At 40.9% G+C, this 26,001-nt stretch overlaps 1 protein-coding gene across 2 annotated transcripts; it reads left to right on the top strand.

Annotated features, from left to right (window-relative positions):
• The first annotated feature begins 1,201 nt into the window (after window positions 1-1,201).
• On the top strand, window positions 1,202-25,588 carry MPZL3 (myelin protein zero-like 3). 2 transcript variants are annotated; one of them, XM_011964863.1, is made up of 6 exons: window positions 1,202-1,348; window positions 11,931-12,061; window positions 15,015-15,225; window positions 16,685-16,850; window positions 18,747-18,810; window positions 22,355-25,588. In XM_011964863.1, the coding sequence occupies exons 1-6, from the start codon at window positions 1,276-1,278 to the stop codon at window positions 22,379-22,381; spliced, it is 672 nt and encodes a 223-aa protein (XP_011820253.1). In that variant the 5' UTR covers window positions 1,202-1,275; the 3' UTR covers window positions 22,382-25,588. The 2 variants fall into 2 exon arrangements, with proteins under 2 accessions (XP_011820253.1, XP_011820252.1); XM_011964862.1 differs by having other exon boundaries at window positions 11,895-12,061.
• The last annotated feature ends 413 nt before the right edge of the window (window positions 25,589-26,001 follow it).

Here is a 26,001-nt window from a genome sequence, read left to right as displayed (position 1 = left end):
CAAAATTTGCAGCTTATGTCTTGGCTAAATAGTCAAGGGGTAATATGGGCCTATTGTTTAGTGTCTCCTTCCTAAAGAGCACTTTTGTATTGTAATTTATTTTTTATTATGCCTTAAACACTATGTAAATAAACCTTTAGTAATAAAGAATTATCAATTATATAATTTGTGCATATACATATCTAAAAGTTCTACACTGCAGGGAAAACAGATGGATATATATTTTATCTTTACTGAAAAGTTTTCTTAGTAGAGACAACCTAAAAGTCAATAATGGATACATTAGTTTCTACTGGGTAAACAGAAGTATACGGATTTCCACAGAATTTTCACATTGCTTTGGATAGCTGGGAATTGGGCATAACAACACTACTTAGTTTGAGCGTTCTTTCAAAGAAAAGTATCAAAGATTATATTTAGTACTTTGCATTACATTTTTAATAGGGAAAACTACTGGCTTTCAAGTGCAGTAAAGGAATGGAAATTGAAAAATGGAAACTTATTCTTTCCCAAAGCGAAAGCATACTTTTATTCTCCTGCTTTCATTGACACGTGGCTATTTCCAGGGAAGAGGCTTACTGATTATTACAGCAGTGTACTTATTGTACCATCTCTTTTTCAGAAGTATGTGATGCCACCTCACTTCAAGTACTGTGATAACATAACTTTCTTACTTTTCCAACCAAAGACACACAAATCCCAGTTCTCCTTTTCCTCTAAAACAGGCTATAATGATTTGATCATCATTGCCACTGCCAAAAGTAATTTAATAAACCCCCAATTTTGGATGCTGTGATAGTTACCCTAAAAAGGACAACAACCAATGAGGCTTGTGGCACATATCACTACCAGCGCCTAATATATATTTATCTATGCTGTATGATCTCCCAGGTGTTTCTGAACTCTAAATTTACGGGAGCGTATTCTGAGAACCTTCAACTAAATCTCGAGACGTAAAAAACGATGTCTGATATGCAGAGCATCAAAATTATTTAGTTCTGCAGAATTCCACAAAAACAAACTTGTAAATATTTAAAGTCTGTAGCCTACTTCATTTTCAAGCAAAATAGAAAAATTAGCTCCCGCCTGAAAGTTAATGAATCGCTGGTCAGTGAAACCAGGTGTGGTTCTGGAAAGAAGCCAGGTTCCTATGGTAACTTCGGATCGCCCTTTAAGTTGTCTCTCGGCCCCCTGCCCTGACGTCACTTCCGGCGTTACCTGTGTCGTTACTGGGAGCTGTAAACAAGGTGTGCAAGCATCTGGAGAGCTGCCGGGATGCAGCAGAGCGGAGCACCTGGAGGCCGTGGCTGCGCTCTCTTCCCTCTGCTCGGCGTCCTGTTCTTCCAGGGTGAGTGCTCCGGCTGGCTACGCTCCACTTCCGGCTTGGGGGGTTAGGGAAGATGGTCGCCTTTCCGGTTCCGGGTGGGGAGGGTCTCCGAAAAGCCCCCGCATAGCTCTGGGAGGGAAGGAGGGAGCGGGACGTTGGGACGATGTCATCACCACACCGTTGCGGGTAGTTGGTATTTTGTCAGTCCTTTTCTGAGCCTTGGGAGCTTTCCACCTTGCGTGACCTGTCATTGTAGTTTGGTGATGGCATACTTGATGGAACCACAAAGCGCTCTGGCTTTGGGAGCACTGGGTGTTATTTTGTGATGAGGTTGACTGCTGTGGTTTGGGCGCTGTATACCCTGATTAGAAAAATGACAGTTCTAGCATTCAGTAGTTTGTCCCAGTAGTTTTGGGAAACAAAATCATGACAGTTGGTAATTTTATTTTTTGTAGGTGATTATTGTGGTCTGTAAAATGAAATATTTGTTAGTCACAGAAGAGATGTGATGTGATTCATTATAGAAAATCAACTACTTTAGCATTTTAGTAACTTTTTTAATACAAGAAAGAGCATTTAATTCCGTTAAAATTTAATCTATTAAGTAGTATCAGAAGTAGGGTATTCACACTTGACATTCACATCTTAAAATTTAGGTGAGTTTTGCTTTCATATAATTTTCAAATTGCATAAATTTCAGTTCAACCTAATTACCTTCATTTTAATGTACTTCATTTTAATTTCCTGAATTTTATGTATGTGTGTCTTCCTGGGAAATAAAATATTAGTATATCTAGCATTAGAGTGAATTGCTAGCTTTATAAAATTTCCTTGAGGGTAATGGGGATTTCTGAAAGAGATATTTAATATTATATAAATATAAATACTTTAATGTAAAGACTTCAGGTGTCCTAAATCTTAGCAGATAAGGCTGGAAAGTTTTTATTTTAACTGGTGACTAATATTCATGTTGCCAGCACACCCCGTGATCCCTCCCAGCTGCCTGTGTCATCATAAGTCTCCAGTTTTTTAGCTAAATTACTTTGCCATATGGTATTTAGGCTGGCCTAGTGTCACTCCTGATACACCCAGTCCACTCTCTCTCTCTTTCACACACACACACGCGCGCACACACACACACACACACACACACACGACATACTCAAATATTGTCTTATTGAGAAAAAAAATCTGGAAATGGTGTTTTCTTAAATCTAATGTCATTTTGCTTTGAAGAGCATGTGTCAAGTCCAGCAGATGATATAATTCAATGAAACATTAAAAGTTGATTTTACGATCTCTGTGTACTTGTGGAATAGATATTTTGCCTTTTAAAAAATAACTGGTGGTAGGGTGTGTAGCTCTTGCCTGTAATCCCAGCACTTTGGGAGACTGAGGCAGCTGGATCACCTGATGTCAGGAGTTCAAGACCAGCCTGACCAACATGGTGAAACTCCGGCTCTACTAAAAAATACAAAAAAAAATTAGCTAGGCGTGGTGGCGGGCGCCTATCATCCCAGCTACTCAGAAGGCGGAGACAGGAGACTCGCTTGAACCCCATTGCACTCTAGCCTGGGTGACAAGGGCGAAACTCCGTCTCAAAAAACAAAAACAAAAAAGAAACAACTGGTTTATCATATTATTCACATGCCATACAATTTACTCTCTTAAGGGGCATAATTGAATGGTTTTTAGTATATTCACAGTTATGCAATCATTACCACGATCAATTTTAGAACATTTTCATCACCCCAAAGAGAAACCTGATACCCATTAACAATCGCATCTCATTCCCCATTTCTGTTTGCCCCTGGCAACCACCAGTCTATTTTTTTGTATCTATTGATTTGCCTATTCTGGACATTTTATATAAATAGAATAATATCTGTAATCCCAGCACTTTGGGAGGCCAAGGTGCGTGGATCATTTGAGGTCAGAAGTTTGAGACCAGCCTGGCCAACATAGTAAAACCCCGTCTCTACCACACACACACACAAAAATTAGCTGAGTGTGGTGGCATGCCCCTGTTATCCCAGATTCTTGGGAGGCTGAGGCAGAAGAATCACTTGAACCTGGGAGGCGGGAGGTTGCAGTGATCTGGGATTGCACCATTGTACTCCAGCATGAGTGATGGAGTGAGACCCTGCCTTTAAAAAAAAAAAATAAATAAACTAAATGGAATTACACAATGTGTGCTTTTGGTGACTGGCTTTTTTCACTTTGCATGTTTTCAAGGTTCATCCATTTGTTTGGTCTTTTAAATCTTATGTGGTAGAGTTTGGTTTCATGTCAGTGTTTATTTGCCTTTTGTTTTCAAAGATAAGGCCACTTAAATTATTAGATTATTTGAATTCACCTTAAGTTGTAAGTCTGGTCCTGCTATATCAGTTATCGAAGTATTTAGAAATGGTAGACTAGGGGACCTAGGGTTCTTAAACTTTTCTCTTTTTTACTTAAGTGTGCAATATGAATAAAATATCAGTAGATTTATATTTTAGAAAATGGGGCATACAAGATTGGGGGCTTTATTGACATGTTTAATTCTTTCATGTGTAAAATTACTTATGTTAAAATATGATTTTCTTGTTTTTCCCCCAAACAGTTTTTGTTAATTATTATGAATATTTCTATAGTTGGCTGTTTTTACCTGGCAAGAATGCTTTTCTGCTCAGATGAAGAAATAAGGGCATTAGGCCTGGGATGGACATTTCTGAGTGAATTAATGTGGGATTGGTATTTTTTTTTTTTTATGAGTGGAAGAGACAAACTATCTTACATCCATTGGTTTTAAATCATTTTTTAATTTCAGTATAATATATGTAGAGAAAAGTACACATGTCATAAGTGTATACAGCTCAATTTCAGAAACTGAACACACATGGGTAACTAGCACCCAAATCAGGATATATAGAATGTTTCTCACATTCCAAAAGCCTTCTTTTGTACTTCTTTCCCGTCATTATCCTTTCTCCCCAAAAAGGAGTCAACACCCTGATGTCTAACAGTATAGAGTAGTTTAGTTCATCCATGGATGCAGTGAGCTGAGATCACGCCACTGCACTCCAGCCTGGGTGACAGAGTGAGACTCTGTCTCAAAAAAAAAAAAAAAAAAAGGAAACCGTTGTTGGTTTGGTCTAGTTGAATAAATGTTACTAGACATCCACAGTACGCTAGGCTCTGTTTTGATGGGCTCAGGATCTACTGGAGAAGACATAAGTCAATAGATGATTTTGGAGTCTGATACTAAGAGATAAATGCATTAGAAACCATGAGGATGGAGAAGAGATGCTTTGATCTGGCATGAGAATAAAGGAAAGGTTTCCTGGAGGTGAAGTTAAATCTTGAAAGAGGAATAAGTTTGTTAGAGATAGGGAGTGAAGAAAATTTTAGACGTAGAGAGGAGCATAAACAAGGCATGGAGGACTGGGCATGGTGGCTCTTGACTATAATCTCGGCACTTTGCGAGGCCAAGATGGGAGGATCACTTGAGCCCAGGAATTCAAGATCAGCCTGGGCAACATAGCGAGACCCCATCTCAAAAAAACAAAAAATAAACAAGGCAGGCGTGGGGTGGAGGGCATTAAAAAACTTTTAAAGCAGGTTTTCTGAAACTCGCTTTGATTGGATTAACTTAGATCACATATTGACCCAAAACCTATCTTTGTGATTGGGAGGATATGATTGGGGTGTATTAATACTTAATTGGCTCTTGAGAGCCAATTAAATATTAATACATCTCTTCCTATGTCAGCATTAGGGACTTAACATGTGTAGCTTGAAATTGACCATGATAGGAGTGTTTGCACCACAGAAATTGTCCAACCCTATGTATCTGGGGCTTTTTATTTTTAGTAAAAATCTTTTGCTGTTTACCAGTACACCACTAGATGTAATGATTGGTTTAGGTAAATCCGAGTCAGCCTCAGCTGGCAGTAAAGTCAGTTGCTGTTTACTTTTAGTTTTCTCCCCTCCCACTAGACTCGTTCTCTGCTCTACTCTACTCTTTGGAAAACTGACTGTATAGAGTACATCATTCAGGCTCTCTTCCTCTGGTTTCCAGTTAGATTTGGCCAACGGGAGGCTTTGGCAGGAGATTGGAGGGCAGGAGAGAGAAGATCAGGGTATGTATTTCCTGCTCCCTCCCTCTCTTGGTGCCATGATCCGTAGTGCCTGTATCCCTCTAACAACAGCCACTGTCAGGTAGCCCACAGCTCCCACTCTTACCAGGATCTAGTAACACCATTTCCTCCCTTTGCCCTTCAGACTTGGGGATGGTAAAGGCTTTGTGCTGTTGTCAGCTTCCTTAACCTTGTGAAAAGTCCCTTCGAAAAGTGACCTAGGCTGAGCATGGTGGCTCATGCCTGTAACCCCAACACTTTGGGAGGTTGAGGTGGGAGGATTGCCTAAGCTCAGGAGTTTGAGTCCAGCCCAGGTAACCATGGCAAAACCCTGTCTCTACCAAAAATACAAAAAATTAGCCAGGTGTGGTGGCACACACCTGTGGTCTCAGCTATTTGGGAGGCAGAGGTGGGGGATCACTTGAACCTGGGAGGCAGAGGTTGCAATGAACTGAGATCTCGCCACTGCACTGTAGCCTGGGCAATAGAGTGAGATCCTGTCTTGAAAAAAAAAGAAAAGAAAAGAAAAGAAGAAAGAAAAGTGGCCCATACACTTTTCACAATCTCAACTGATTGTGCCTTCCATTTCCTGCCTGGATCCTGACTGATAGTGTGTATCTTCCTCCTAGCTCATAGGCTATGATAGGCTATGTGGGAAAAGGTAGGTATCAAAAAAAAAAAAAAAAAAGATATTATTAGGAGATCGGGGAAATGGATGTTGAGCTGGCAACAAACAAATGTTTACTACATTCAATTTGAGGACATGTGGTGGTGATATTCAAGAGAGTATATCCGGTAACACGTGAACACTCAGAGGCAGGTCATGGCTAGTAATATAGATTGGGAAATCATTATCCTATTAGTGGTTATTAAATCTACAAGTGAATAGGATTGTCCAAGGAGAACATGTTGAATGACTGTATATTCAGGCTGGATCTCTAAGGAACACCAGTGTTTAAAGGCTGGATAAGAAAATAACAGCCTTAGATATTTGATACATACTGTCAGAGACGTGGGGAGACAGAGAGAGAGTGAGTGAGTACCTGTGTGTGTGTATGTGTAACACAATCAGTGGTGGAGTTGGTTGGAGGGAAACTAAAGAGATTCTGATTTTAAACTGTAACCCATGTCTCTTTGTTCTAAACCAAGGGTTAACAAACATTTTCTGTAAACGGCCAGAGAGTATTTTAGAGTTTGTGGGCTACATGGTCTCTGGTGGCAACTATTCAATTCTGCAAAAAATGCAGCTACAGATAAATACATCAACAAATGAACATGGCTGTATTCTAATAAAAGTTTATTTTAAAAGACATTGTAAATTTTTTTTAGCTGTTTACCAAAAGACCGTTGGATGTCATAATTGATTTAGGCCAATCTGGTCATACCCAGAGCTAGCAGTCAGGTCAGTTGGTGGTTATTTTTAGTTTGTTCCCTTTCTATTAGATCCATTTGCTTCCATTTAGCTCATGGGCCATAATTTGCTGACCTTTGCCCTAAACCAACCACTCCCTTGACATTATCCCTTGGGTATCTCAGAGGCACCTTAAATGCATCCAGAATCAAACTCCTGTTCCCCTGCCAAGCCTAGTACTTTTCTAGTCTTCCCTTCTCAGTGAATGGCATCAGGAAGTCAGAAACCTGGGAGTCATCCTTGATATCTCCCTTTCCCTAATATTCCACAGCCATACTTAGTTCAAACTTCCCTTCTTTCTTACTTGACTACCATAGTAACCTCCTCAGTAATTTCCCCATATTCACTCATTCATATATTTTTTTTCTTTAAGAGACGAAGTCTCGCTCTATCACCCAGGCTGGAGTGCAGTGGTGCGATCTCGGCTCACTGCAACCTCCGCCTCCCACCACCATGCCTAGCTAATTTTTGCATTTTTAGTAGAGACGGGGTTTCACCATGTTGGCCGGGCTGGTCTCGAACTCTTGACCTCAGGTGATCCACCCACCTGGGCCTCCCAACATGCTGAATTTCCCCATATTCACTCTTGATTCCTTGTAAGTAAGTGTCTTCTCTAAAGTGATCTTTTAAGAATGCAAATTTCATCAGGTCTCTTCTTGTTCAGTCCCACAGTTAAGTACTTTCTATGGCTTCCTATTACTCTGAGGATAAGGACCCAAATCTCTAAGGTCCTGCCTGGTCTGGTTTTTGTTTACCTCCCAACCACATCTCATTCTATTTTCTCTCCCTTTCGTATTTTTTGTGTTGCAGTCACACTCCTTTTCAGCCCCTTGACTGACTAAGCTCCTTCCTGGTGCAGAACCTTTGCATGTGCTGTGTCCTCTGCCTGGAATGCCCTCCCTCTCCTCACCTTGTTACCTCTTCCTTCAGATCTTAGCTCAAGAGTAACTTTCAGGGAAGCTTTCATTAACCACTCTCCTCTCCCCCAACATAACAGGGGCCGTACCTGTAGCCACTTTCTTTTTCCTTCCTTTATAGTAGTTATCCGAGTTTGTAATTATGCATTTGTCTTCATGATTAGTTAATTAATATATCAAACTTCTACTGTGTTTCAAGTATACAAGGGAGTGTATTTATTTTGCTTGCATTTAATTCCAAACCCAGAGGGTGGCACAAAACAGATGCTCAATAAATGTATGTTTGAAGAATGAGTGAATGAAGGAGATAATTGTCATGCAAGCTTTGGGATAGAGAAGTTCATTAGTCACTGGTAGAGGATCCAGTAAAATAAGGATAGAAAAGTGTCTACTAAAGTTTTTATCCCTTGGATTTTACAATTTTAAGATATATGATGCCTTTTACCACAAGTGATAGTGGAGTTCAGTTGTACCATAAGGTCTATAAGTGAATGGGAAGGAGGAAATGCAGACCTCAAGTATAGACCACTCTTTCACAAACTTGGCTTAGAAAGGAGAGAAAGGGCAGTAGTTGGTAACTAGAGTAATATTACAGTGTTAAGGAAAGATTTTTTAAAATTGCTATTTATTTTTAAGGATTGGAGAAACCTGTGTATTTAGAGGCTGAAGGGGAGGAGTTGAAGGCAGTAGAAATGGTTTTTTCTTTTTTTTTTTGAGACAGAGTCTTGCTCAGTCACCCAGGCTGGAGTGCAGTGGCGTGATCTCAGCTCACTGCAATCTCTGCCTCCCAGTTTCAAGCGATTCTCCTGCCTCAGCTTCCTGTGTAGCTGGGACTACAGGCGTGTGCCACCATGCCCTATGGCTAATTTCTTTTGTATTTTTAGTAGAGACAGGGTTTCGCCATGTTGCCCAGGCTGCTCTTGAACTCCTAGCCTCATGTGATCCGCCTGCCGCGGCCTCCCAAAGGGCTGGGATTATAGGCGTGAACCACTATGCCCGGCCTAAAGAGGGTTTTTCTGCTAAAGCACGGAATAGAGGGGATGAATCCAGGCAGAGCAGAGGACCTGGCCTTGCATAGGAAAAGGGACATCCTTTCAGTTGGAAGTAAGGATGGGAGCAGTTGCAGGAATGTGTGTGCCTGGGCCGTTTATATGGCTTCAAGTTTCATGACGATGTAAGAGGTAACATTTTCTTCTGAGAATGAGGGGTTTGGAGGTTGCATGGAGGACTGAGGAAGAATGACAAGGGCTTGAAGAATCATGGAATGGGAAGCTAACCAAGGTCAGTTAAAGGTTTGCCAGGCCTCGTCGAGGACTGGACTCAGCTGTGGGTGATATTAACACATTTCTTATGGTAATTGTCCAGTTGTGTAATTTTTCTTGTTCAGGGTATACTAGCCCAGTCTAGTTGTGGTCATCTAGAGCTGAGCTTTTCCTGAAAGGGTGCAATGGAAAGATAGGAGTGTAGGGGAGTTAAGAGTATTGAATGTACTATAAAAAAGGTGATAGGAATAAAGTGGGTGATTTACAAGCATGCTTTGTTCCTATACTAGAATTTCTGGTGACCTGTCCGCTTGTTTCTCTCAGTGTCTCTCTGCCTGCTCCCCTCCCTCTGAATTTTTGCCCTGAAGGTGCTAACATTTAATAGAGGAATAGCCTTTGTAACGAGGTACAATCGATGGCATCTGTGCCTGTGTGGGATTATGTACCTAGTGCTAGGAGGAGAAAGGGCGATGAACCGCATGAGGGAATTTGGGAAGGCACCGCAAAGGGTGCCGATATTTGACCTGGAATTTGAAGGTGTGTGAATGTTGGGGATGTGGTGTGTTGGGGAACAACCCAGGCAGGATTGTTAGAGGTGGGGAGAGCCTTTCAGACAGAGAGCTGTTCAAAGAGAGGCTCAGTGGCATGAAAGGACACAGTACATGTGGGAAATGGCAGGACATTCAAGTAATGATGAAGGGATTGGGAAAGTAGATGGGATGCAGTGACAGAAGTGTGGGGCTAGATTGCCACTCTTTGAATTTTATTTTGTAGCCCAATAGGAAATTATTGAAAGTTTTTGAATATGTGTGGTGTTCATTTTAATAATAATAGCTAACATTTATTGAAGTTTTTATTACAGATGCTGTGCCAAGCATTTCATGTTGTGAAATGAACAACATGATCATAATAAAAAGTTACCTTTTTTGATTGTAGTCACTCTTCAGAGTGATCCAGTGAAGTAGATCTTGTTATTATTCCCATTTACCAAGTGAAGACATTGAAGCTTGAACTGATTAGGTAACTGAGATCAAGGTCTCACAACCAGAAAGTAGCTGAGCTAGAACTCAAGTACAGGTCTGGCTAATTCTAAATCTGTATTTTAAATCTCTATACTATACTTATGTTTTCGGATAAAGGAATAGACATGGGGAGAGTGTAGATTGTCTATTCATTTCCACCTCCCAGTTTTTAGAGTTAGATCTTGAGTGATGAATAAGGATTTTCTTACAGTGATGGGTCAGGATTGCAGGCCTAAGAGAATGGGGACTGAGGGATAAAAGCTTTCCAGCAGAGGGACAGCGTTTGCAAAGGCACAGAAGGCAGGACAGGTTTAGCGTGGCAAAGTCAGAAAGGGTGCCATAGGCAGACCAGGAGTAATCTTCGTCTTTGGGATGGGTCCTATTCTTACGAGTTCTTATTAGTGGGTTCAGTTTTGGTCTCCTCCTTTCAAAAGGAATGTCAACAGACTGGATTGTCTAGAGAGGAGCAAGAAAAATGACTCAAAGCTGGCAGAGGTAAAGGCAGTGGAACTGATGACTCATAACTGTGACAGGAAAGGTTGAGAGTGTGTGGGCAGGACTGAAGAGGTGGCAATAATGACAGTGACACTGTCTAACACGCACTGAGCACTTACTCTGGTTTGAGTAGGCTTCTTAGTGTGGTATGTGTTTTAACTCTTTTAATCCTCCCAGTGGCCTTCTGAGGTAAGTACTATTATCACCATTCCCATGAGGGTGAGGAGACTGAAGCAGTACGGTAACTTGCTAAGGCTGCAGACCCAGCAGGTAACAGGGCCGGGATTTGAACCCAGACCCTCTGGCATAGGAGCCGTGACCTGTGTGCTCAATCACTACACCATTCTGTCTGTACTGGAAGCACTGCTGATTTTCAGGACAGCGTGTGGGTTTGCACTTTTCTGAAATCTTGCTGCTCTGTTTGTCTTGGCCACCAGAAGATTCATGGCTTCTTGAGGTAGATAAGGAAGCAGGAAGAACAAAGTACTGGCAATGTAATTTCCTAAAATATGGCTCTGTAGGGAAAGATAAGTTTTTGTTCTCTGAAAGCAGAAGGAACTGGTTAGAATAAAGTGCCAGCCCTTTTCAGGGAGATAAAGTGTCAGATTTGGGTACATGAGTGGTTTTGGAAAAAATAAGTCTCTAGTGGGTTTCAAAATGATACCTTATTTTTACTTGCTAGAATGCATTCACCTATTCTGTTTTCTTCCCCATGATTTACTTTTAATAGATGTGTGATTCCTCAGCCAGCTTTAAGAAAAAGGGAAAAACTAGATTGTACCTTGGGGGCAGTTTCAGAAAATTATTCGAAATAAATCTTCCCATTCTTACGTCCTATTCTTATTTTGCTGTTGATGAGGCAATGGTAGCTTCGTGATGCAACCATGCTATACTTGGAGTAAGTCCCTTAGACCATAAAAACTGCCATATTCCCAGAGTGTGTGTGTGTGTGAGTGTGTGTGAGTGTGTGTGTGTGTGTGTGTGTGTCTGCGGGGGATGGAAGGGGATGGGCGATGTTGCCTGTTAGCCAGCCATGGGCAGACCCATTGTTTGTAGTTAATTGAACCACAAGCCTGTATCTGGGAAAATGCTGGTGTGACCAGATTTTAAATTTTTACACAAGCCTTCAGTTATGATTTAAGATTAGAAAATGATTGAAAAATACCATCTTTGATTAATGCAGCTATCAACTCCTTGTCCCTTGTAGGCTTGCCTGAGAAGATATTTATTCATATTTATTGCCCTGGCTTTTTGATGAGGGCTCTAAAAATAATTGTTCACTCACATCCGTATATTCCACCCACATGAATGCATTTTAAGTGTTTGGGTTTGCTTTGATTAGGTGTTTATATCGTCCTTTCCTTGGAGATTCACGCAGATGCCCATGTCCGAGGTTATGTTGGAGAAAAGATCAAGTTGAAATGCACTTTCAAGTCAACTTCAGATGTCACTGACAAGCTTACCATAGACTGGACATATCGCCCTCCCAGCAGCAGCCGCACAGTGTCAGTAAGTGTGTACTTTTTTGGAACGTTCCTTTGGTCAACGGTTTTGGAATTGTTTTACTGCAAATCACAGGCATGCCTGAGGCCATCTCATCTCAGAGTAGAAGATGGGCTTCTACTTTAATAGAGATAGATGAACTTTTATCCTATATGACATTCATTTGGTCACATAGGGCGCCGTGTAAGAATTCTGTCAATAAGCTGCAGGAAAAAGAACTGTCAGAAACTCAGAGGAAATGTGGTTTAATTTTTTTTCCTCTTTGTTGTTTCTTTTTGCATTATTTCATAGCTTCATTTTCAGATTTAATGTACTAAGAAGGGTACCTTCAGGACAATTGAATAGAAAAATTCTATAGGTCCAGTCACAGACGTCTTTTCTCTTAAGGCTGCTCATTTTCTGTCGTATTAAGTTGTCTCAGTGGGTGTATCTCTTTGCGTATTTGTGCTTTGTGGATTTATCTTGACACTTTTTTTCCAGTGTATAAACATCTGCATTGATTTATATGGCTGCCTTTGAAGGAAATGGTGGCACCTCGTGTTGGTGACAGATGTTGGTGACAGATGGTCTTGCAATATTGGAAGCAATAAACCTTCGTCAAACATATAAAACACATTTATGGTCCAAGTTGCATTGTAGGTGTCTAAATGAAGATTAAAATGCTATAAAATTTTTTTCTCTTTAAGCTTCCAGCAGTATCCTTAGCTCAGGATAGATGTTATTCAAGAATGTGAATGTCATAGCTGTATGAAGATTGTATTTTTTTAAGTATTGTTAATTTATTTATCCTGTTTCCTTCACTGGAAAAATGTCCTCTTTGATTTTGTGTAAATAAGCTTTGCATTCTGTGTTAGGAGCCATTGTAGAATGCCACATAGCTTGAGGCTAGGTAGGTGACTCCAGTGAAAGAAGCTAGGCTGTATTCATGCTCCCCTCCCACTTTTTTTTCAGACTTGAAATAGTTCACTTGATTCCGAGTGATCAGGAAACTGTGGCTGGCCTTATTTGGCTCTGCCTCCTTGGTCAAAAGTAGGACAGAGCAAGCAATGAGAAGCTTCCTGGGTGAGAAACAGCAGCTCTCTTCTAGTGCTGCCCTCTGCGAGACTGGTCAGAAAATCAGCAAACTCATACAAGTTGGAATTAAAGTTACATAACATGATGTTGCAGTCATGGAATTAGTCAGTCAAGATTGTGTCAGATTAATCAATAAGCAAGGATATGAGTTTCATGAACTTAACATTGAATTTACGAGCTAGACTAATCTCGAGGATATACAGTGGGCCGTGTTTTGTCAATAAGGAGTTCCAAACTCTTTTACACTGATGCTGATAATTAGTGGTAGGGATTCTTTACCCCCCCCCCCTTTGAAATGTTCAGTACACTTATTATTTCTCATTATCTGTCTTTATCACTAAATGTAAGTTCCATGAGAGTAGGAACTATGCCTGTGTGGCTCCCACCGTATCCTTTTGCTTAACAATGCCTAGCGCATTAGAAATCTGCACCAAATATTTGTTGAATAAATGCATGAACAAATGAACAAATAAGTGAGTCAGCATCTTTTCTGGGAAGTTGCTTTTCAAAATTGGGCAATTCAGTGGTTGTAAACACCCAGGTTCCTACATGGGAAGGTACCAAGTAACAAAGAAAGAGGAAAGCCTGTATTTTGCATAAGCCATATTGCATAAGTCATACTGTATTGTAATACCTGCCTGGCCAGCCCCAGGTATAATTAGGCTTTTGGTGATGAAGTGTCTAATCAAGGCTTTTGATAAGTGTCTGATAATTAGACTTTTGGCGATGAAATGTCTGATCAAGTCCTAGGCAGCATTGTTTTAATTCAACATATATTCATTGAGTACTTATCACGTATTAGACTTAGGGAATATATTAATTGTCAAGGTAGATAACTTGAGAGAGGCTGAATTATATGACACTCTCCTCCTTTGAGAACAAGCAAAAATCTCCCTTTTGTCACTTACTAGTTGTATACCTTAGAGCAACTCACTTAGTCTTTTGTCTTTTGTTTGGCTTTGTTTTCTTTCTTTCTTTCCTTTTTTTTTTTTTTTTTTTTTGAGGCGGAGTCTAGCTCCATCGCCCAGGCTGGAGTGCAGTGGCACAATCTTGGCTCACTGCAATCTCTGCCTCCTGCGTTCAAGCAGTTTTCGTGTCTCAGCCTCCCAAGCAGCTGGGATTACAGGTGTATGCCACCACACTCGGCTAATTTTTGTATTTTTAGTAGAGATGGGGTTTCACCATGTTGGCCAGGCTGGTCCTGAACTCCTGAGCTCAAGTGATGCGCTCACCTCGGCCTCCCAAAGTGCTGGAATTACAGGCGTGAGCCACCATGCCCAGCCTGTTTCCCTTTTTATACGTTTGGGATAATTATACCTGCCTCATGTAGTTCAGTGTAGTTGTGAGGCTCAAGTGAGTAAATGTGTGGAAATTGTTGGCAAACTGTAGAGAGCTATTCAAACATGAGATGCAACTTTAGAACAAAGTTTCCCAACTTTGGCACTGTTGACATTTTGAGCCAGATAATTCTTTATTGTGGGTGCGGTCCTGTGCATTGTAGGATGTTTACTAGCATCCCTGGCTTCTACTCACTAGATGCCAGTAGCATCTCCCCAGTTGTGACAATTGAAAATGTCTTCAGATATTGCCAATATCTCTTGGAGGGTGAAATTGCCTCTGGTTGAGAACTATTACTTTAGGGTTCCAGGGAAAATTTAGAAGTGATTCAAGGATTAGGATCCCAGAAGTGTCTCATCGGGCCTTTTTCTGATCAGTTTTATTAACCTATAGGATGGAGGTTAAAAAAGCATAAAAAGTTGCCCAACTGAAAAAAAAAAAAAAACCACACCATTATACAGTTGTATTTTATTTTGGACCTACTGAGGTTTATATTTTCATTGCATTTTCCAAGTTAACTTTTTCTCTCGTGGTGTTGCTTTCTTAGATATTTCATTATCAGTCTTTCCAGTACCCAACCACAGCAGGCACATTTCGGGATCGGATTTCCTGGGTTGGAAATGTATACAAAGGGGATGCATCTATAAGTATAAGCAACCCTACCATAAAGGACAATGGGACATTCAGCTGTGCTGTGAAGAATCCCCCAGATGTGCACCATAATATTCCCATGACAGAGCTAACAGTCACAGAAAGGGGTAAGCTCATTGCCACCAACCTTCTTCTGCAGTGCTCTGTGACTGCGGTGGTGCTTTCTGGAGAGCTCGATGATAAACAAAGCTGTCTATCTTTGTAAGCCAGTTGGGTCATTAAATCATTGAGTCAAAGTAATTTTTCTGCCATCCCAATATGTATGTTGGGGTGAATTTTTACTCTTTATTTTGAAAACTGAATTTCCTCTTCAGATGTTGTCATAGATTCTCCATTACCCCTTTTTAAAATTTTAAAACCAAAGTTCTTGTGGAATGCATAGAAAACCCCTGAGTAAATACAGGGTTGTTATCTCTGTGAAATGGAAGTATTCCAGTTTTCCTAGCATGTTCATACTCCCAGGTATGAGATAATGTTCTTGCCTGTGTCTTGAAAGGGTACCCCCAAAACCATGAGAGGTAGTGCTTTTCTTTTACGTTGCAAAGAACAGTAGTTTCCCTTTGCCGTGAAACAGGAGGAGAGTAGATTAAGTACTGATTTTTTTTTTCTACGTTATTCCCTGATGACGATTAAGTGGTCGTTCTAGTCCTTAATTGGATTTGAGCCAAAGATTTAGAGGCACATTGTGGGTCATTATAGATTCGTCATCATTTCTCAAGTCTTTTTCAAGTTTCTCTCCCTCCCTTTTTCCCTCCTTTTCTCCCTCCCTTCCTTCCTTCTTCCTTCCCAACTTCCCTTCTTTTCTCCTTCCCTTCCTCTCTCCCTCTCTCATTTCTTCCTTCTCTTTCCCTTTCTTGCTTTCTCTCTCTCGCTCTTTCTTACTTCTTTTCTTTTAAAGGTAATAACTTGTAGGTTTCAAAGGTGAGCACATTCATACTCCTGGCAGAAGAAGAAAATGATACAGTTTTGCTGGAAGGCAGTTTGGTAGTATGAATCAGCTGCCTTAAAAGTTTAGGCCCTTTGATGTAGTAATTCCATTGTAAATTTCGTCTTAAGGAATTAGAGCTAAAGATGAAGATTTATGTACAAGTCTGGCCATCCGAATGTGACTTATAGATTCTAAGAATTCGAAACAACTTGAATGTTCAGCATTAGAGGATTAGTTCTATAAATTATTCAATATGATAGAATGCTATGCAGCCGTTACACATCACATCTGGAAGGAATTGTTAATTATTTATCATATAATAAGTTAAAAAGGAGGTTAAAAATAATACGTAATATATGATCCGTACTTAAAAATATATATGCCCCCCATGCATCCCATACCCAGTACCCCAGAAGAAGATTAAATGGGTAGATACCAAAGTCTGCTTCCTAGGAGTGGGATCGTGGGTACATTTTTATTCTTCATTGTACTTTTGTGTATTTTCTACCTTTTACACAATGATTTATTACTTTTGTAATCAGAACAAATATAAGAGCAAAAGTAGAACCTAGTTTCTCATGTCACAGGAGGCATATTTGCACGTCCCTGTCTTTTACCTTCTCTTTCTCCACCTCTAGGTTTTGGCACCATGCTTTCCTCTGTGGCCCTTCTTTCCATCCTTGTCTTTGTGCCCTCAGCCGTGGTGGTTGCTCTGCTGCTGGTGAGAATGGGGAGGAAGGCTGCTGGGCTGAAGAAGAGGAGCAGGTCTGGCTATAAGAAGTCATCTATTGAGGTTTCAGATGAGTAAGTCCAGCAGGAGCCCTGAGCAGCAAGCCTGTTTCCTCCTTAGCACCCTACCCAGACCCCTACATCCACACCTTCCTTTCTTCTGGACCGAGTTTAGTTCTGCTGGTGAACTTTCTTTTCAAAGAGAATAGTTCTGCTAAGGGCTGCCAGAAGGAAGGTTGAAAGTGAAGTGTGTGAATATTAATTTGGAGAGAGATGGGGGAGTTGATATATGGTCCTAGTCTTCTGCTTTGGAAATCAGATTGTACAGTGCCATGGTCTGAGTAAATTCTGAAGTTGATGTTTCATTCTTTCAATTCCAGGTCAATTATTTTTCCTTCTCCTTGTATTTGGCACTGAGCTGATGATGTCTCCTGATAGAAAATGCAATGAGAGAGGCTTTAAGAATAGCTGTGGAGGACAACAGCAATTTGAATAAGCAAGATCTATTCTTGGTCAGCATATGTTCTGAAGTGAGGGGCTACATGGATTGTGGTTATCAAAAAGATTTATTAAACATTATTCTGCCAGTGAGCAGGTGTGATCTAGTATATTCCCTAAAAATAAATGTAGTAAAAGGAAATCAAAACAAAAATCTACATAAAACTCCTGTTCTCCATTATCTATGTCAGGGGAGGGGAGTCTTACATTGAGAAAGTCCAGAATTCTCTCTCTCTCTCTCTCTCTGTGTGTGTGTGTGTGTGTGTGTGTGTGCATTAATTCAATAATAAGAGAGCATCCTGTGCCCTTTCCAAGGAATCTGTGGCTCTAAAACGGCAAAGAACTCTTGGTAAAAATGCTAATGTCTATTTCTAAGAGTGGTATCCAAAACCCCTTATGATTTTACTCTAAGTCACATTGTTTCCTGACATCTCCCCACATCCCAGCTGCCATGAACTTATTTATTTGCGCTAACATACTATACTTAGGTCAAATATTTTTCCTAACTCTTTCTCATCCTCTAAGACCCCGCCTTTTGTCTTGCTGGTAATGCCCTCCTTCCTTCTCTTGTTTGCCTGGAAACTTTCTTATCCTCCAAGACCCAGCTGAAATAGCCCCTTCTCTTGAGTTTCCCTGAGTCCTCAGGGAACAGTTAGTCACTCCTCGCTCTTTGCTGCTGCAGCAGTTTGACCTTAACTCTATTAAAACCCTATCACACTGCATTATAACATATTTATTAAGTTGTAACAGGTCTTTCACCCCTATCATGAGCTCTTTACAGCCCCAAGTTTTATTTATCTTTTTACCTCTAGGCTACCACAATGTTGAGACTTTGTCAGTGCTTGCTACACTTCTGAATGAGTGGTTATTTATTGAGCAGTTATTATGTGCCAGGCACTATAGTATGTGTTTCACATGTATTTATTTTTTTATTTACCCCTAACAACTATGCTTTAAGGGTGGGTGGTGACATGTGCATTTTTTGTTTGTTTGTTTTTTGAGATGGGAGTGTCACTCAGTCTATCACCCAGGCTAGAGTACAGTGGTGTAATCTTGGCTCACTGCAACCTCCGCCTTCTGGGTTCAAGTGATTCCCCACCTTAGCCTCCTGAGTAAGTGGAATTACAGGTGTGTGCCACAATGTCCAGCTAATTTTTGTATTTTTAGTAGAGATGGGGTTTCGTCATGTGGGCCAGGCTGGTCTCGAGCTCCTGACTTCAGGTGATCCACCCACCTCATCCTCCCAAAGTGCTGGGATTACAGGCATGAACCACTGCGCCTGGCCAATATGTGCATTTTATAGATGAGGAAACAGGCTTCTGGGGCTTAAATAATTTGCCCAGTCACCCAGCTAGTGAGTGGAAGAGCTGGAATCTAAAACCAGACCTGTCTCACTTCAACACCTGTACTTTTAACTGCTCTCCTCTATTGAGGATAGTGGTGATTCACATGTGGTTTGTCCTCTTTTTACAGCACTGATCAGGAGGAGGAAGATGCCTGCATGGTGAGGCTCTGTATCCGTTGCGCTGAGTGCCTGGTAAGTGCATGCCATTCCTTCTGCTTACTGCTGATGTCCCACTTTCCTGCTTACCTAACAGGATCCATCCTATGCCCTCAGACACAGCAGAGGATATGCAGTTAGGTCCCAGCAAGATATAAGCCAGCATCTTCCCCCAAAGCATTTTGGACTCAGGGGACCCCTACCAATTCTAACCATGATTTGTTTCTTGTCTCATGGGGAGAAAGTGGTGGTCTTAGGTTAGGGAAGGGGGCCACGTAGAGTAGTTTCTACTGACTGACAGAAAATCCCAAAACAGGAGTGTCCCGTGCCACTGAATTCATACTAGGAGACTTCGACTGGCTGGACCCAATCCTGAATTTAACTTTTCCACCGAGCCGTAGTATTTTTCAGGGAGTTAGGGAGATATAACCTTTTAGGTAACTTGATGTCTTTTATCAATAAGAAATACCACCCCGGAAGGCCCAAGTTTTGATTTAAATGTCAAAAGGCTGTCATCCCTCCTGCTTTGAGTACTCGCTGTGACTAATGACAGAATCAGAGAGTCCAGTTAGGAGACTGGGGTGGGTGTCCTAGGATCCTAGCAGGAGGGAAGACTCTCTGATGTGGTGCAGTTGAAAACAGGTCATAAAGAACTTCTGATCCCATATGATACATACCTGCCATTGCCTCCTGTTTACTTTTTGCCAAGCTCACACTTGGCTTGATGACTAATTGCAGTGTTTTTTGTTTCTGTTTGTCTCATGCACTTAAGTATCAAAGGGACGATGAGAGAAAGGTTGGTATTGCCAGTGCAGAGGACCTAATACCAACCTTTGGAGGCTCGGATATTTTTGAGAACACAAAATAAGTTAATGTTCATATGGTTATTATCCACATTTCAGATATTAATCCATTCAACAGTGATTTGTTGAGCATCTGTCACATGCCATGTGTACTGTTCTAGGTGCTTAGGAACCAGCAGTGAACAAAACTGACAAAAATTCCTACCCTCTGAGAACTGAATGTTCCTTGCCTGGAAAACTTTCTCATCCTCTAAGACTCTGTTGAATTGGGGTACAAATACTCACAGAGTTTTTAAAAATAAGTAAAATATATAGTATATGAGATAGTACTTAATGATATGGAGAAAAAAAGCAGAAAAGGGGGATGGGATGGCTGGATAGGGAGTGTGACATTAAATAGGTTAGGGACAACCTCAGTGAGAAGATATTCGAGCAAACACCTGAGAGAAGCAAGCCATATGGCTACTGTGGAGGAGCGTTTCAGGCAGAAGAAATGACGGGTACAAAGGCTCTGAGGAGGGGCCATGACTGGCTTGTTCTTGGAGTAACAAAAGGGCAGTATGGCAGGAATGAAGACAGCAAGGCAAAGAATAGTATTTGTTGACATCAGAGAAGTAACGCAGCAGCTACATCTTACAGAACCTTGTAGATGATTGTAATGACCTGGACTTCTACTCAATGAAATGGAATCCATTGGAGGGTTTGGGAAGAGAAGCACTATCAACTGATGTCTGTTTTAAAAGTATTACTCTGGCTTTTGTGTTGCGAATGGGTGGTAATGAACAATGACAGAATCAGAGAGTCCAATTAGGAGGCATTTGCATTAACCAGGTAGCTGAAGATGCTGGTAGTTTGAACCAGGGTGGTGGTGGTGGAGGTGGTGAGGAGTGGTTGTATTCTGATTATAGTTTGAAGGTAAAGCCAGAAGGATTTACTGCTTTTGCATTTATATATGAAAAAATGAGAGGACTCAAGGATAGTTCCAAGATTCTTGACTTGAGCAACTGGTAGAATAGAGTTACCATTTGCTAATATGTGGAAGTCTGTGGGTGAATCAGAGTTTAGGAGGAAGATCAGAAGTTGGGTTTGGGCATATTAAGTTTGAAATACTTACTAAACTTCCAAGTGGATATGTGGAGTGGGCAGTTGTGGGTGTGGAGTTCAGAAGAGAGGTCTAGACTGAAGATAGAGATTTAGGAGCCATTAGCAGATAGAGACTGATAGAGACATTTCCTCCAGGGAAATGAATGTAGATAGGGAAGGGGTCAGAGGAAGGAGCCTGGGCCCTCCAAGATTTCTAGTATGGGAAGATGAAGAGGACTTATTAGTAAAGAGGCTAAGAAAGAGTGACTAGTGAGGTAGGAAGAAAATCAGGAGATTTTGGTATCCTGGGAATCAAGTGAAGAAGTAGTTTAGGAAATAGTGATCTAGAGAGTGATCAACTGTATCGTTTGCTGTGGAGTCAGGTGAAGTAAAATGAGAGCTGATAATTGATTATTGGATGATTTTGGAATATGGAAGTCATTGGTGACCTTGGCAAAAGGAGCTTCAGTGGAATATTGGGAATGAAAACCTGTCTGGGGTGGGGTCAAGAAAGATCGCAGAAAGATGCATTGGGGCAGTGGCTATAAACAACTCTTTCAAGGAGTTTTGCTGTGAAGGGATGCAGAGAGACAGGCAATATGTGGAGGGCAGGGTCATTGGTGGCTTTTCCTTTTAAGATGGGAGAAATTGAGCACATTTGTCTACAGATGGGAATTATGTAGTAGAGAAGGAAAAATTGATGCTGCAAGAGAGAGAGGAGAGGATTGCTGGGGTAATGTCAGGATCTAGTGCGTAAGTGGAGATGTTCACCTTACATAAAGTAAGACAGGGAGAGTGTATAAGAACAATAGGGAAGGCCAAATAGATGGGTCCAGATGTAGATGAGTGGCCACATGTGATAGAGCTTGTGGAAATTCCCTACTGATTGCTTCTCTAGTCCCAGTAATGGGAGAAAGCAAGGCTGTCAGCTGAGAAGGATGGGAAGAGGAGGTGTTAGAAGTTTGGGGAAAGAGGGAAGGGTATGAAATAGTCATCAAGGAGAATGAATAGACTAGAGAAATATGGTACACCAGATAGTGCTAATGGCCCACTTGAAGTTAGAAGTAATAAATATGAGTATGAATAATAATAATGGTAACAGGAGCTAGTCTTGAATGAGTGCTTACGAAGTGCCAGGCAGTGCTAAGTAATTTACATATATTGCCTCATTCAATTCTCATAACAGTTCTATGAGGTGTATTTTTATTGTCCCCATTTTACAGATGAGGAAACTGAGGCTTAGAAAAGTTAATAACTTTATCCAAGGTCACACAGCCAGCCAGCAAGAGGTGGAACTAAGTGGTAGACTGACAGCTAGTCTAAATTCCTAACCACAATTTTGCACATTTCTGCAAGAGAGTGGGGAGAGGATCGCTGGGGTGATTCCACCAATGCTTGTTTTGCTAAGAAACGGTGCTGCAGACAGGCATCCTTTCTTGTGTGTTGAGGTTTTAAAAAATATTCAAGGGAAAGGAAACCACTAGGGCTTCAAAGCAGAAATTCGCCCAATAGACACCAATTACGTTGAGGTCCTGTGAAGCTCCATGGGGGAATTTAGGTGTATTGCGTCAGTGGCATTTCACTTGTGGTCATCTCCCCAAGCCAGGTTCCATCTGGAGGATCCTAACACGTGGTCTTTGCCTAAATTCCAACTCTGGAATTGTGTTTCACACCTACTGTTTTTCTCCCTTCAGGATTCAGACTATGAAGGGACATATTGATGAAAGTCTGTACGACTTGAGAAGAGTCACCTAATAACACGGAACATCCCATTCCACTGGCAGCTACCGCCTGTCAGAGAAGTGGAGCTGGCCTAGACCGTAGTGACGGACAATCCTGGAGATCATCAGTAAAGACTTTAGGAACCACTTATTTATTGAAGAAATGGTCTTGTATTTATAAACTGTTCAGGAACTCTCATAAGAGACTCATGACTCCACTTTCAATACATTACGCTGTAATTGAATGAAGAAATTATTTTCCTGAGCAAAAAGATACTTTTTGATTTGTCTTGGCTCTGGAATGTATTACATGTTTTCTTCCAACTGTTTGAAGGAGAATCCTGAATGTTTGCCACACTGCTGATGCCAAAATGATTTTTTCAATGAAGTGGAGCTTATGATTTCCTGACGTGTCACCAGACAAAATGTTTGCTTGGGATAGGTGTTCTTTGTTCTTTGCTCCATGTACACTTTCAGCTGTGAGTTAGTATAGGGCATATACTCATTGGTTGAATCACCTCAACCTCAGTTGTGTTTGGATAATTTAGGGTGTATAGCCTTAGTTTCCTTAGAGTTTTGGTAGGATCAAGTCATTGGTTTGCTTTGACTGGGTTTTTAAAGTATTAAATACAATGTCATCAATTTACAGTTAAGGAAAGGAATCATGAAATAGAAAAATTATTTTATTTAGTCTTGCTGGTACAATTTGGGCCAAGGAGTCTTTGTTATTTTTTTTCTTTTTCTTTTTTTTTCTTTTTTTTAAGGCAGAGTCTCACTCTGTCGCCAGGCTGGAGTACAGTGGTGTGATCTTGGCTCACTGCAACCTCTGCCTCCTGGGTTCAAGCGATTCTCATGCCTCAGCCTCCCAAGTAGCTGGGATTACAGGCATGCGCCACCATACCCAGCTAATTTTTGTATTTTTAGTAGAGACGGGGTTTCACCATTTTGGCCAGGATGGTGTCAATCCCCTGACCTCATGATCCGCCCGCCTCGGCCTCCCAAAGTGTTTGGATTACAGGCATGAGCCACTGTGCCTGGCCTGTTGTTTTATTTTCTTATAACTACAACTTTTCTTCTTGACTTTTCAGGTCTGAGGCAAGAAAAACTCTTTACAGGTTTTTAGTGGGGGCTTATGGAGTATTTCAGGAGTTCTTTGCAATTAAATCATCTTTTCACTTGTATTGTCTTTCAAAACTTTGTTGATTTCTAAAATGCACCAACTATGAGTAACTATGGTATTTGCAAGCGGTTTTTACAAAATATTTGAGATGAGGAAGTGAGATTGTGCATAACATACTTATCCTTTCTGTTCTCTCAGTGCCTTACAGCAGGTTACTCCATTCTGCTATGACAACTTGTTTCAAATGTTAATTTATGTAGGATTTTTTATAAGCCATTAAGGCATATGTATAGCATATCAGTAAAGATGGATAGTGCATATATAAATAGTCCTCTGTAATAGCGATTGGATTTACTTCTCAATTATGAGAGACAAAAATTATCCCCTCACCTGTCTCTATTCTTTCAATAGGTTGATCCCTTATCATGGTTTTTCATTAGTTGGTCAGGAAGTTTCCATATTACAGCACTTTAGACTGTATATGTTAGTTTAAAAATCATTTTTCTCTCTCTCTCAATTTCTTCTTTTTTTTTTTTTTTTGCAAAGACCTAATTTTAAAAATTTGGGTTATTAGATCTGTATCGTAGATTTGGCGTGGCCTCTTCTGTTAACCTAGTCCACAGATTAGTGAATCTGGTTAGTTGAAGGACATTGTGATTTGACTCTGGTCATGTGAGGAAGTAGAAGAGGCAAAGACAGGAACGGCAGTTTACATTTCCACTGGTTAAACCTCACGGTACTTTGGGGGGCTGCTTGTTAACTTATGTGGTTATCTGAGGCCAATCTAACGTGACCATTTCTGACACCTCAACAGAGAGAGGAAAGCAACTTGAGCAATGACAGTAAATAATTTGGGCTCTCAGAGATTTGAAGATAGAGACCTAATTGTGAGGGGGACTATTTTGTGGGTCCTCATTTCTCCGCGAAAGAGATGATGTTACAGGAACCCACTGAAAGCCACATCCCATTAAATGAGGAACCGGTTTTGGCTGGGCCTTCTTGTAATGTCCTTGCAGGTGTGTTGTGAAGATTAATGCAGGGTGCTATGTTTGTAGATTGACACCTAGTCTAAACTTGAGGTAATTGGTGCTCTATGAATACTCAGTCATGTTATTTTATAGCCTTAATCATGATTTGAACTAGTCCCTTCCTTTTTAAATGACTGAATGGAGTCCGTCGTGGTAAGGGGAGTACATTGATAATTTAGTTTACTTCATGGGTTTGTGGTCACATCCCAGTCATCAGCTGCTATCATTTTCCTTCTTCATCCCTTATGTTGAGATTTGGGTTACAGCTTTTTATTCTTTGAAGGATCACGAAGTAGTGTACAGACACCTGCCTTCTTTAAGGATGAAAGGAAGATAAAGTGTTTTTTTTTTGTTTGTTTACTTGTTTGTTTCACCTATTGTTTGAGTAACTTCTAAGGTGCTATTCTCTCTCTCTTTTTGCTACCCCATGAGCTCTTGTCACAGCCATGGAAACCAGCCTTGTTTAGAAAGGGAACTTAGTTCAGAAGGGGTTAAAAGCCTTCCAGAGTTTTTCTTTAGCTGCTGAAGTTTTTACTTGTGGTTTCATGACCTTAAGTTTTATGCATTAGGCTCTTAATTCTATTACAAAATGTGAACTTACCAATGGCTTTGTGTTTTCCATGTGACCTGTTACTTCAGGCTACTTGGGGAACATCTTTGTCCTCTGTAGCTCCTGAACCCAGCACTGGTGCTTCAAGAGAGAAGGTAGCCCGTCTTTGTTCAAAACAAAACAAAACACCACTTCTGGAGGCCATATCCTGAATATGAATGTTCTACTAAGTCACTCAGTGATGGTTCTAAAGGGAAACCATAAGAAGACCCACAAGGAGTGGACCAAGACTATTATTTAATTGCACAACTTGAAACTTTGCTGCCAGAAGAGGCAGCTCCATTCCTTTGACTCTGTTGTTGGGCTGTTACCTGCTGCACGTCATTGACTTTTTTGGTTTTTGTGTTTTTGTAGGAGGGTAGGCGCTGTTGGGCCATATGCACAGATACTGTAACTCTTGGTGTCTTTACTGCATCATAGTCAATAAACTTCTTTGCACCCTTTGGCTACCTTTTGGTGTGTGCATATCTACATATAAGGTAGGAATTGTCATGTGAAAAAGATGGGGGTTTGTGGTGTTAAAAGAGAAACTTTAGCTGAATTAAATTTAAAAGAGTTGAATTGAGCACAGACTGATTCACGAATCGGGCAGTCTCGTGAGCCAGAGTAGGCCCAGAGACTCCAGCGCAGCCACGTGGTGGAAGATTTATGGACAGCAAAAGGAAAGTGATGTACTAAAAACAGAAGTGAGGTACAGAAACAGCCGGATTGGTTACAGCTCAGTGTTTGCCTTATTTGAACAGTTTGAATCGTTGGTCATCTTTGATTGGCCAAACTCAGTGATTGGCGTAAGAGTAGACTACAGTCTGTATACTATTCCATTTAGGTTATAGTTCATGATGTACAGAGAAACCTTTAGACC

Source organism: Mandrillus leucophaeus, unplaced genomic scaffold, assembly GCF_000951045.1.
Source record: "Mandrillus leucophaeus isolate KB7577 unplaced genomic scaffold, Mleu.le_1.0 Scaffold71, whole genome shotgun sequence".
Lineage (NCBI taxonomy): Eukaryota > Metazoa > Chordata > Mammalia > Primates > Cercopithecidae > Mandrillus > Mandrillus leucophaeus.
The sequence above is the reverse complement of the archived record's forward strand: the minus strand, read 5'-3'. Positions and strand labels throughout refer to the sequence as shown.